The sequence below is a fragment of the Macrotis lagotis genome, chromosome X, assembly GCF_037893015.1.
Source record: "Macrotis lagotis isolate mMagLag1 chromosome X, bilby.v1.9.chrom.fasta, whole genome shotgun sequence".
Taxonomy (NCBI): Eukaryota; Metazoa; Chordata; class Mammalia; order Peramelemorphia; family Peramelidae; genus Macrotis; species Macrotis lagotis.
Genome location: NC_133666.1, coordinates 278,756,652 through 278,770,459, shown reverse-complemented (window position 1 = coordinate 278,770,459; position 13,808 = coordinate 278,756,652). Strand labels below are relative to the sequence as shown.

Here is a 13,808-nt window from a genome sequence, read left to right as displayed (position 1 = left end):
TCCTTCCAATCTTCCTTTTCAGTGCTGTTTCCGTTTATTCATATAATAGCACATTGGGGACTCGGGATATACTAATATACTAATTCACTGTCATCAAAAATGATAATTGTTTGTCATAGAGATGCTGATAGCTGTTTTGTTTTTCACTTTTTCTTTTTTTCTAGTTTCATCTGAAAATGCTTCTGAGATAATCTGGCTCAGTTTAATTTCAAATGAAGTGTTCTGATGCCTCTTAATTGCTTTACCCAATTTTGGGAGTTGATACTACTTGTAGTCTTCTCTCTGTTTTGCAAATGGAGAGAATTCTGTAAGGCTTATTCTCCATCATGCTACTCCCCCCCCCCCCCTGCTTATTTCTGCTTTATTCCTTTATCTTTCTTATTCCTCTTTCTTTTTATGCTTTGTTGTGACTGTTCCTTTTACCTATTCATTTTGTCTTTTCCTCTTACTACCTAGGCTTTCAGTTGTATTTGGGCAACTCGGAATCCAAAAACCTTGTTTTACTCTGATAATAGAAATTTGGGTTATAATATCCCTGCTCTATCAAATCCAGGCATTCCCAGGGTCTCTTTTTGTTTTGTTTTGTTTTTTTTAGATTTTTGCAAGGCAAATGAATGTAAGTGGCTTGGCCAAGGCCACACAGCTAGGTAATTATTAAGTGTCTGAGACAGGATTTGAACCCTGGTACTCCTGACTCCAAGGCCGGTGCTTTATCCACTATGCCACCTAGCTGCCCCTCAGGGTCTCTATTTAGAAGGAAGTGAGCTAACCTACTTCAAAATACATGAACTATACACACATGTACCACACCTTCATATATATATATATATATATATATATATATATATGCATATATATATATATATATATGATTTAGTACTTGCTATAGATTATCAAGCAAATGACTTTTACTATAGAGAAGCTGGGGCTATATATTTTTACTTCATTTCATCTCAGCTTCTCTTTTTTTATTGAATGAGGCAGATTTCTTTAATATTTTCTTTTTAAAAATTTTTAAAATTTTTTTGTCAATAAATGTCAACAGCAATGTAATATTGCTTTGTAAAACATAGGTATTTGGGTAACAATGTTGATATCACAGTATTTAAACATTTCCTATTTCTTTTCACTAGTTATGTTCTATGACCATAGTAACATTTAAAATGTTTGTTATGGTCATTGGTTAATCTTTAATATTTTAATGTTTTGTGGATTTATCTTCAGGGGAAAGAATATTGAGTTTGTAGTTAAGATGATCTAAAATTGAAAACCAGTCTTTAGGGGTCAGAGAATTGAATTTGTTGAGGATTGGGGGGGGTGTTTTCTTAGATTTCTTCATTTTTACTTGGGTTTCTAATATCCTTTCAGTTTTAACTGTTCTTTTTAATTTCTATCTTGCCCAAACAGTGGCATTATCCCTTCCTTGTTCCTTCTTTGTTTCTAATATAATTTAAAAAGTTCTTTTTTTCTTTTTTTAAAAATCTTTTGCATTTATTAAAATGCTCAGTTTGCTCTGGAGGTTAACTTCCTTAATGCTTTTAATGCTATTCTTTTGTATACTCCCTCCATTACCTGCCCTTGCTTTTATCTTTCCTTTAAAAGTCAGAGCTTATAAATAAGCTTCCTTTCTATTTAGATGTATCATTTTCCTCACTGAAATAATGTACATCATTGGAATCTTATTGTTGAAATCCTTCAGGTCCTTTCAAGCTAACTATCTTTTTTTTTCTTCTCAGGGCCTTGTAATCCATTCTTTGAATATTCAGGCACATTATAGATTATACTTAGAATTACTGTTTCTTATATCATGAATTTTAAGATGAAATAATCAATATTACTCTACAGGTTCTTTTATTTCTATGTACTACCTTATAGGTCAGAGTCCAGGTAACCTTCACCTTCTGAAACAGGTGTATATTCACCAAGGCACATCACTAATTTTTCATATGCTTTTCTTTTAGCACAGACCTCTAGTAGATTTCAGTCAGAAGTTTCCCTCACAACTAGCTTTGTTATGATCAGAAACTTGCCAAGCACTTTTCCCATATACGTGGTGTGGAGTATATATTTCATGTTGGTATTCTTTTATCCTTCTTTAATATTTGTAGTATAATTTGCATCTACTTCCTACCTTGAGTTTGTAATTTGCCACAAGTTAGCATATCTTCTTGATTTTTGAGAAAATATTTATCTATGTTTGCTTTTGGAATTTGGAGAAAAAAGCAGATATATCAAGTCTCATGTTTATGTTCATTCAATTGCCTTTAAGGAAGATAAAGTGTTTAGTAGGATTTGTTTCAAGTAATTCTATGCAAATGGGAATTTTTAATAGTTGGTATGTCAACATTTCTTGCTTTTGATCTTTAAATCATTTATAATTTAATAGTGGCTCATTAAACTGTATTTTATATTTTTTAAATTTTTTTGGCAAAATGATCACATCAAAAAATTATTCACATCAAGTTTTTCTTTTAGGAATTCTTTAATTCTAACCTTTTTATTGGATTGCTGAGATTATTAGAATAATCGTATCCAAACAATTCTTCAACTATTCTTGAAATAAAACTACTAGTTAGCCTTTGGGCCTAGTCTCATCACTCTACACTACAAACTATAAAGTGAATTCTCCCTCCCCTGCTCCCTCTTTCTTTCCAGGCAAGGGAATGAATTGCCTATTCAAATACTAGGAGGCATCAGATACTTGTAGGGCAAGATTGGGGAATAGCTGATTGGGGAACAGTGAGGTTCAGAGTTAGATGTTGTCAAGTAGTGTGAAATAAATTTGCAAAAACAGATTGTAGACAGACCCTAGAGCCACTTAAATGTAGATTCAAGAAGTAGTATTTTTGTTTTACGGACACCAGGGAACCTTCAAGATTGGGGAATAGCTGATTGGGGAACAGTGAGGTTCAGAGTTAGATGTTGTCAAGTAGTGTGAAATAAATTTGCAAAAACAGATTGTAGACAGACCCTAGAGCCACTTAAATGTAGATTCAAGAAGTAGTATTTTTGTTTTACGGACACCAGGGAACCTTTGGAAGTTATGGAGCAGGGGAGTGACATAACCAGAATAGTTATTAAGAAGATTAATATAGTGCCTATGTAAATGATGAATTGGAGAAGGGAGGGTCTGAAGGCAAGAAGACTAGTTTGGAAATTGCTATATCAGGAGGGGGTAGAAGAAGTAGGATAGAAGCTTTGTGAGTAGAAAGAGATCAGTTAGGGTCATTCACTACAGTAATAATGGTTCTCTATGTGGGGAATCTGAAGGTTCTTCTATTTTGAGGTGCTTTGGGGGCTTTTTTTGGTCAGATGAAAGGTTATCCAAGAATTTTTAATTGAAGGAAATGGGAAAACAAATAATTAAAACTGGATAGATATCCAGTAATCAAACTGCCAGTCAGTGCCAGGAGAATGGCTCCTCAAATGAGGAGCAGAAGCTTTATGGAATTACTTTTCATTTTTCCCTCTTAGGTCTCTGTGTAAATGCTAAATGAAATTCTGTAGGGGAATGGGGGATGAGGAATATCTCCTGACCTATAATTATCATAACTAAGAGAAGGTCTTAATTACTAATATAACTTCATATCAACATGTATTTGCAAATATGTATATGTATTTGAGCTTATTTCCAGCAAGAAACATCAGTTTGTTTTTATCTCTCAGAGGAAAGATAGCATTTACATTTACAAAATTCTAGGAAGCAAATATATCCCCTTAAACCATAAGTGAATGACAGGAATAAGAACAGTGATTTAATTTGTGTAGGGAACTCCCAGGTAAGAAAACTCACTCTTTTAAAGAAGGACAGCACCTTTTCTTCAAGCTCATAGTCTTAAATTGTTGCTTAGAGCATAAAGAAGTTATGTGACAGGGTCACACAGCCAATGTGAGAATACAGAAGTAGGACTTTACCTAGACCTTCCTGACTCCAAAGCTCTTTCTTTTGCTACCATGCCATTGTGCCTTTCCAGGAAAGGATCATTGGTACCCCAGACTAGATACCATTAAATGTACAAGAAGTGAAGAATGGAAGGCATGTTGTGACCTGATTCAATAAGACTTGGAAAATAAATGAATATAGGGAGAGGGAAAAGTCTAGAAGGACTTGAGTTTCAGTCATGGGAAGATATTTGTGCCATTAGCAGAGATAGGGAAGTTGGAATGAAAAGCAAATTTATAGGAGAAGCTGATGAGCTCAGTTTTGAACATGCTGAGTTTGAGGTGCTGGCAAGACATTAAAAGGAAATTATTGGAAATTTAGAGCTGGAATTCATGGGAGTTACAAGTGTTTAGCAGTCAGTGATATAAATTGTTCAGGCATTTCAGTTGTGTCTGATTATTCATGACCCTATATGGGGTTTTCTTGGGAGAGATACTGGAGTTGTTTTCCATTTCCTTCTCCAGCTCATTTTACATATGAGGAACTGAGGCAAACAGTTAAGTTACTTGCCCATATATGGCTAGTAAATGTCTGAGGCTAGATTTGAACTCAGGGAGGAGATAAATCTTTCTGACTCTAGACCCAGTTCTCTATGTGCTATGATAACATCTAGCTCTCCAACAGTGACATAAGAGGTGATAAATATTAGTGAATTAAATTGAATCAAGTTCAGTCTAATTTACTTAGCCTCTCTTGAGTCTTAACAATTGGAAAAAACATTGGTTCTAGAGTCAGGACTTGGTTTTATATTTCACTGTAATGTTTATTTACTACTAATGCAATCCTGGGCAAGTCAATTAAAAGAGAGACTTAGTTTCCTTATCTTGTAAAAGGAGGCATTTGGTTCAAATGACCTCTGATATCCTTTCCAGTTCTGATTCTATTATCCTTTTTTCTCCTCCTTTATAAAATGAGGGTGTCAGACTGGAGGATTCTTGAGATTCTTTTTTTTTCTTTTTTATTTATTTTCACATTACTACAATAGTCTTGTTGTAAAAGTAACCATAGTTCTCCCTTCCCTCCAACAAAGATAGAGAAATCTCAAGAAAAACAAAATGAGAGGAAAAAGTAAAAAATTGTATTTCAATCTGTGGTCAGATACCATCAGCTCTGTCCCTGGGATGGATCATATTTTTTATCATAAGTCCAGCAGAGAAGTTGCTATTTTTTCTCCTAAGTTGCTATTGCTATTCCTTTCATTCTATTTGTTCCCATTTCCATTTTTTCTATTCTCTCTCTCTCTCCTCTCTTCTTGTCCTTTCTCATAAGTGTGTTGTATCTGACTACCTTCTCCCACAATCTTGCCTTTCTTCTATCATCTACACCCCCCTTTCTCCTTTCTTCATCCCTTTCCTCTCCTTTTCCCCCTAGGATAAGATATATTTCTATATCCTATTAGTATATGTTATTTCCTTTCTGAGCCACTTCTGGAGAGAATGAAGACTTACTCATTCTTCCTCACCTTCCCTCCTTCCACTCTATTGCAAAAACTTTTTCTTTACTCTTTTTGCATGGAATATCTTAGTCCCTACTACTCCTTTCCCTTTCTCCTACTACATTTATTTTTTGCTCATTGACTCTATATATTATACCTTTATATTCAGCTCCTTCCTATGCCTTGTCTATTTACACTCCTAACTGCTCTAATAAGTGAGAATTCATTTGAGTTATCAGTATCATCTTCCCATGCAGGAATATAAATTATTAAATTCCTCATAATTTGCCCTTCCTGTCCACCCTCTCTATGCTTCACCTGAGTCCTATACTTCAAGATCAAACTTTCTGTTTAGCTCTGGTCATTTCAACAGGAAAGTGTGAAAGTTCCCTATTTTATTGAATGTCCATTTTTCCCCCTGTAAAAGGTTGTTCAGTTTTGCTGGGTAGTTGATTCTTGGTTGTAATCCAAGCTCTTTTTCCTTCCAGACTATCATGTTCTAAGTCCTATGAGCTCTTAATGTAGACATTGCTAAATCCTGTGTAATCATGACTATAGTGTCTCAATATTTGAACTGTTTCTTCCTGGCTGCTTGTAATATTTTCTCTCTCACTTGGGAGTTATAGAATTTGGCTATAATATTCCTGAGAGTTTTTTTGGGGGGAAGGAGGATCTTTTTCAGGAGGTGATTGGTAGATTCTCTCAATTTCTATTTTACCCTCTACTTCTATGGTAACAGGACAATTTTCCTAGAGAATTTCTTTAAAAATGAAGTTTAGACTCTTCCTGTTTATGACTTTCAGGTAGCCCAATAATTTTTTTTTTTAGGTTTTTGCAAGGCAAACAGGGTTAAGTGGTTTTCCCAAGGCCACACAGCTAGGTAATTATTAAGTGTCTGAGATCGGATTTGAACCCAGGTACTCCTGACTCCAGGGCCATGCTTTATCCACTACGCCACCTAGCCACTCCAGCCCAATAATTTTTAAATTATCTCTTCTAGATCTGTTTTTCCAGGTCATTTGTTTTTTCCAATAAGATATTGCACATTTTCTTCCAGTTTTTCATTCTTTTGGTTCTGTTTTATTGTTTCTTGATTTCTCACAAAGATATGAGTTTCTCTTAACTCCATTCTACATTTGAAGGTGTTATTTCCTTCAGAGAGCTTTTTTAATCTCCTTTTTTATCTGACCAATCCTGCTTTTTAAGACATTCTTCTCATTGATCTTTTGGACTTCTTTTTCCATTTGACCTAAACTGGTTTTTAAGATGTTTTTTCTTCAGTATTTTTTTCTTCTTCACCAAGCTGCTAACTTGGTTTTCATGGTTTTCTTGTATTGTTCTCATTTCTCTTCCCAGTTTTTCTTCTACCTTTTTTACTTGATTTCCAAAATCTTTTTGGAGCTCTTCCATAGACTGAGACCATTTCCTATTTTTCTTGATGGCATTGGATACAGAAACCTTAACTTTGTTATTCTTCTGAGTGTGTACTTTGATCCTTTATGGGACCAAAGCAATTGTCTATGGTCAGATTCTTTTTCTACTGTTGTTTCATTATTTCCTGCAGTCTTTGACCTGATTTAAATACACTTTTCAAGCTTTTGGGATACCTCCCCAGGGACCTTAATTTCTTCAAGGTCTTATGAGAGAGACTCTGACTGCTCTCCTGGCCTGTCCTCTGGTCTGTGGATGATCACAAGCATTCTCTTCTGCCCTGGAGCTATGAGGAGGAGTCCCTGCTCTGCTATGGCAGTATCCAAACTGTGACCTGGATCCAAACTTTCTCCTAAGGAGAGTAGACAGATCACTGTGATCTTTTCTGATTCCCTTATTGTTTGTGGGTCGAGAGCTCTGGAGGCAGCTCCCAGGTGGCTCTGCTTCTGGTTCCTGGTGCTGTGCTGAGACCTATGTTGCACTGACTTCCTTGCTAACTTTTGTGAGGCAGTTTTCCTGCTCACCTTAAAGTTGTTCCTTGGACTGAGAGGTCTGGAGATTGCTCCTGCTGCCCCAGATTCAGGAGTCCCCAGGGACCCAGGCACCCTGTGGGCTATTCCTGGAAGACTGGAATTGATTAGCTCTGGTGGGGCATGGCACGGGCTGCACTGTGATCTTTTCCGACCAACCTTGGTGGGGCAGACCTTTCCTGCAGATCTTGGACCAAGTAACTCATTCTTTCTGTGGGTTCTGTCACTCTAGAATTTGGTTAGAGTTGTAACTTTAAGGCATTTGGAGTGTTCTGGAGGAGAGCTTCTGGGAATTCCTGCCTCCATGCTGCCATCTTGACTCTACCCCCAATTTCTGAGATTTTTCCTAAATTTTTAAGAAATGATGTTTTCTTACTTAGTAATTGCTAAAGGAGGGAGAGAATATGGTATATCTCTGTATGACTGCAGATAGTATTTCTGCTTCTTTTAAAGGTTTTCAATACCAGATCTTAACTTTTGGAGATATCAGAACTTCTGTTTCTCCCAACTATTTTTCTTTGTCATTTTTGATGTTTTATATTTAAATATTTTGATGTATTTATTCTAATGCTTAAAAATTCCTGGTACCTGATTCATTTATTATATTTTTTAAAATTTTTCTATCTTTAAACTTCATTCTGTCTTCTAGAGATGGCAAAACAGCCTCTATTGTATTTTTGTTGACTATCATTGGAACATTTCTTCTAGTTGTAAGATTTGTGTAGAAATTACAACTTTGTATAATTTATAATAATGCTAATTGACATATAGTGCTTTGCAATGTGCAAAGCATTTTAAGTATCTCATTTCCTCCATAAAACATTCATAATGACATAGGTGCTTTCATTCCTATTTTACAGATGAGGAAACTGAGGCTCAGTTTCCTGAATCTCATAGGGAAGTTGTTCAGTTATATACTCTGTGTTAGGATTTAGACTTGAGTCTCTCTGACTCTCTTTCTACTATATCATTTTGCCTTTCTGTTAAAAATTGAGCAGAAGGGGACAGAGAAAAGAAACATTCTTTTGTTTTTTAAAAAAATTTTGATTCTACCTTGTGCTTCACTTCCTACTTTATGTTCACTGATTATTTGTTTATTGTCAGAGTTAGTATTTAAATCCATGGGCTCTGGCTGCAGATTCAGTGTTCTTTTCACTGGGCATAGATGGGCATAAATCTGTAAGATCTCAAAATGCAAAGGATGGTTATGGTTAAAAAACCGTGTTTTATATAATTTAGTTGTTTGTTTTTTCTTAATTTATTTTCATCTTCTCTTTCTATGATTAAAATGAGTTCTCTCTTTAAGTTATTAAGGCTAGCTTTTAAACACAGTACTATTTTCATAATTTCACTATCTATTGCAGTCATAATTATAACTTTGAATTAACCTGTCATTTAGGTAGTCATTATGTTGAGTAACTATTAATATTTGTTGTGAAGACCATCTCTAGTCAACTTGCTCTAAATCTTGCCACTAGACCAAGTTGGTTCTGGAAGAGAGAATAAGGGTGATATCCTTGCATAGCCTTGCTTCACTCAGATCTAATTCATTTTTGAGTCAAGGCACCACCTTTCTGATGTCATTGATCCTCTTTGAGAATGAAGAACAAATAATAATTTGTGATATGGGACATGTTAAATACTAAAGAAAGATTTTATGCATACACACACATATACACATATGTTTGTGTATATGTATGCAATTATCCAAAGAGATTAGAAGAAAGAAAGATCATTTCTTACCTTGGACAGAATCTGGAATAATTTCATGAAAGTGATAGACGAACCTTCAAAGGATGATTGGAGGAAGATTCAACATGCAGATTTTTGAATTTGTGGAATTTGAGTAGTCTAGTTCCATTGCCAGAGATTATCAAGAATGCAAGGTTCCAGATATATGAAATTATACCAAAGAATTAAAAACAAAGTAGATATTCACTAAGTGAAGACTGGACCAACAAATTGTAGTTCTTAAATGAAATGGAATATTATTGTTCCATAAGAAACAATGATTATTAATAACTTAGAATTATGGGAAGACTTGCATGAATTGATGGAGAGTGAAATAAGCAGAACCAGGAAAAATATTATACATAATGATTATAATAATAATAGAAATGGAAAAAACCCAAAAAATTTAACTCAAAATGAGTCATTGGCATGCTCAAGGGCAATGTAACACTCTCCTTTCTTTGAAGAAGTATGGAATTCTTGGTGAAGAATGCTGCATGTACTCTGAGACTAAATTACTGTATTGTTTAATTTTGCTGAACTGAATTGCATCCCCCATTCTTTTTCATTCTTAATTATAAGGAATGATTTTCTGATATGGGGGGGCATAAGGAAAATGTGTATATGGAAATGAAGGTGATATTAAAATATTCTTTAACAATGGAAGGTTATTGTAAGTAGTACCAAATGTTGAGATTCAGAAAAAGCTGTTGGATTTGACTCTTAGGATGTCATTGGTAACCTTTGAGCAGTTTGCCTAGGAGTCATGGGAACACAAGCATGTTATAATAGGTTCAGTGGGTGGTCAAGCAGTGGAGGTAGTAATTGTAGTCTTGTCTTTTTGGAAATTTGGCAATGAATGAAATGAAAGCAATGAAACAGCGAAAGCTCAAGGACCAGAAAGGTCCTAATTTTAAGTTATCAGCTTAAATACATTTGAAGGCTAAAGGACCAGTTGAGAATGGGAGTAGTTGATAAAGCAAGATTCTGGTGAATGGAATTAAAAGCATTGGCTTCTTGATAAAGAATAAGGAACATTTCTTCCTTTGAGTAGGAAGGGGAAAAAAGAGAATGAGTGAGAACACAGAATTTTTTAGGGCTGGAGGAGGGAAGCTGGGGAAACTCACTGTAGCTGACCTTTTTCTCCAAAAGGGATGAGGTAATCCACTATGGATATGAGGGAGCAGGGGCATAGTTAAAGGATTGAGCAAAGAGGCAAAGGTTTGAAACAATCATGGATGGAAAAGTGAAAAGAAAATGAGATGGATAATAGGATTGCTGAACTCCAGGGAAATTCTTGCTGAGGCTTAGATAGCATTCATTTGTTTTGGAAGCAGATAGCATAGGTTTTATGATTCCCCCCACCCCACCCCCAGCTTATTTTGGCTAATGGGGAATTGAAACAGAGTCAGTGAGTGAATGGTGAATGCAACCTATCATTGGTGACTAGAAGGGTGGAAAAGAATGATGAAAGTTCAAAGGGGTTAAAAGACTCAAGTAGGAAAAATACACTGAAATTGTTGATCAGTTTACGATTGGGGGGGGGAGTGAACTAAGATCTGTTGTGATGAACTAAAAACAGGATGAAATAATAGATTTTAGAGAATCTCAGCTTTTGTGGAATCATAGGATTTGGAACTAGAAGGGATTTTAGAGATAGTCTATTGACCTCATTTTACAGGTAACTGAGGAGTAGATAGGTTTAAGTGATTCAACCAAGACTACATAATAGCAGACCTTAATCAGAACCCAGATCTGAGCACTTTTGAGTACTTACTTGTTTGATTTCATGCTGTGTCTTATTTTTCTTAAGTGTTCTGAGGTACATATTTGCTTATTTTAATTCATTTCAATTTTGACTATAGAAAGGCATGAAAATTTTATAATTTAATGATCGTGTTTTATAGCACTTAACAATTTACGAAATGCTTTCCTCACAACAAAACTGTAAGAAAGGAGGTATATCATTGTATCACCATTTTACAGATGAGGAAACTGAGACTTAGAACCAGCAGTGAAATCCACATCTCTGACTCTTAAGATTACATCACTTTGCACTACATTGCCTATATTTTATTGGAAATTCCCTGTAGTTTGGGAACTATTTCCTGTATCCTTAATTATGGAGTCAACATTCAAGAGGATACAGCTGTAGTCATCAGAAGAATCATTGGCATAGGTTACCTGGGTTTATGTTAAAATATATAATTAATGGTTTTATGTTTCTCTAGGTAAAAAAGCCCCAATTTTGTTTACAAAAGATATGATTGAATCAATGAAGGAAGGCTCAGTTGTTGTGGATTTAGCAGCTGAAGCAGGAGGAAACTTTGAAACTACTAAGCCAGGAGAACTTTATGTCCATAAGGTATTGTTACAATAGTAATGGTTACAGTAATAAAACATTTTGCTGATGTAGTGTTTCTGTGTCTAGGAACCAAAATGTTGCTAATAGAAGTAACAGTTCAACAATATTTATCATTTGTCTTCTATTTTCTTAATAATTGTCATTATTAGGGATGTAGAGAAAAAAATGTAATCCTGAGTACCCTCAAGGAGCTTACCCTAGGTTTGTATTTGGGGAGAGGGTTTGTGTATGGGGATTTACAAAGATAAATTAATACAAAATACATAGAAAGTAATTTCCAGGAGGTGGAGTTGGGTATGTTCTGTATTTTTTTTTTTTTAGGTTTTTGCAAGGCAAATGGGGTTAAAGTGGCTTGCCCAAGGCCACACAGCTAGGTAATTATTAAGTGTGTTGAGACCAGATTTGAACCCAGGTACTCCTGACTCCAGGGCTGGTGCTTTATCCACTGCACCACCTAGCCGCCCCATTGTTCTGTACTTTCTAACAGATTTGTGAAGCTGTCATCCAAAATTTATAGTTGGAAAAACTTGAGACCTGGGTGAATTTGTTTCTTAAAAGAGATTTAAAAATCATATTGCTATAATGTATTTATATATGAAATTATTGGTATATTTTGAAAATATTTAAACATATAGGAGTTAGCTATAATTATATATTATAACTAGATTGTAAGTGTCTTAAGGGCAAGGATTTTTTCTTTGGATCTCTAGTGTTTAGTCCAGTGTCTGACACAAAATAGGAGCATAATAAATGCTTATCATTTGACTGAATGGAATTAGATCTATCTTAAGTCTTAAAATTCATTAATAAATTTTATTATCTCTATTTTCTTTTGTCTAGGGAATTACTCATATAGGCTACACAGACCTTCCTAGCCGAATGGCTACCCAGGCCAGTACACTGTATTCAAACAATATTATCAAACTTCTAAAGGCAATCAGTCCAGACAAAGATAATTTCCATTTTGAGGTGAAAGATGACTTTGACTTTGGCACAATGGGCCATGTTATTAGGGGAACTGTGGTAATGAAGGTAAGTAGACCAACTAATTCCTTCCTATATCATATGGATTATCTTTTATGGATGTTTTGCTGTGGCATGTGTTGTAACAAAAATTTTTGGGTGTGTGTGTGTAAGATAAATAACTTTTTTTTTTTTAGCAAAACAAGAAAAGACCCAGAATCGTGACCCTTTTCTTTAAGCATTTTTGTTATTTTGATATTTAATTTTTAAACCCTTTTTTTAAAAATTTCCATTAGGATGGCAAGATAATTTTCCCAGCACCTACACCAAAAAATATTCCTCAGGGAGCCCCTGTGAAACCAAAGACAGTAGCTGAGCTTGAAGCTGAGAAAGCAGCTGCTCTTACCCCATTCCGCAAGACCATGACCACAGCATCTGCATACACAGCAGGTGAGGGATAGTACATTTGCTTCTCCTGTTCCTTCCACTCATATCTGCCCTTCCCCTCCATTGGTATTATTTAATTTGAGATTCATAAATAATGCATTAAGTGTCTAAATTATTAAAAATCTCCTAAAACCTTTTGTTCCCCTTAAATTTCACTGACAATTGAGCCCTTTTAAAATAATTTTCCATTACAACAGAAATTTTTAACTAGGGACCAGTGAATTAAAAAAATTAATACTTATGATTCTTTTGTCATCTATTATATATATTTTATGCATTGAAAAACATGATTTTGAAAATGATTATGATCCTTTATTCTAGAGGAAGATCTTTGTGAAATACTTCATAGAAGAGTGAAATAGTTAAAGAGTTTTGGCTTCTTTTGAAGTTGCAGAATGTTATATATAAAAATATTATTAAATGACTCATTTCCTTTTGTTTTGGTGGGCATAAAACCAACTAACTATGATTATTTACAGAGTTGGGCAACACTGGGAATCCAGGTGTTTGTCTTGAAGAATAAGAACTAGGACACAGGTATAGCTATCATGTATTTAATTAACATTGTGTTAGCTTCATTGAGGGTCTTTTAATTCTTGCCTTACTTACTATACAACTTACTAGTATTTATTTGTTTCTATCTGTGACTTAGTTACAGCTTTAAAATCTGGTTATAGACAGTAACAAACTCACTTTGTAGTTGCAGTTATTCCCTTTGGAATTTTTAAAATAGGGAATGATTGCATATAGGCTTTTAGTTTATAAGTCAGAAATTTCCCTTTTAATTTAGTTAGATCTCTGCCTGGCCAAAAGTAGAAGCATAATTATTAACCATTAATAGGAAAATTTAACTTTCGTATTTTTAGAAGATTCAAAGTTCCCCAGTAAATACTGGGATCTCATCCATCCATCCACCCATCCCTCCATTCATCGATAAATCATTTATTTATTTATTACTAAGTT

The 13,808-nt window shown here is 34.8% G+C and overlaps 1 protein-coding gene across 1 annotated transcript in view; it reads left to right on the top strand.

The window, feature by feature from the left end:
• Positions 1-13,808, top strand: part of NNT (nicotinamide nucleotide transhydrogenase) — a 112,943-nt gene that overhangs the window by 25,528 nt on the left and 73,607 nt on the right. Inside the window, exons 8-10 of the mRNA XM_074199998.1 lie at positions 11,302-11,435; positions 12,276-12,467; positions 12,695-12,848. Of these exons, the coding sequence (XP_074056099.1) occupies positions 11,302-11,435; positions 12,276-12,467; positions 12,695-12,848 (480 nt within the window). The remainder of the gene's footprint in view (positions 1-11,301; positions 11,436-12,275; positions 12,468-12,694; positions 12,849-13,808) is intronic.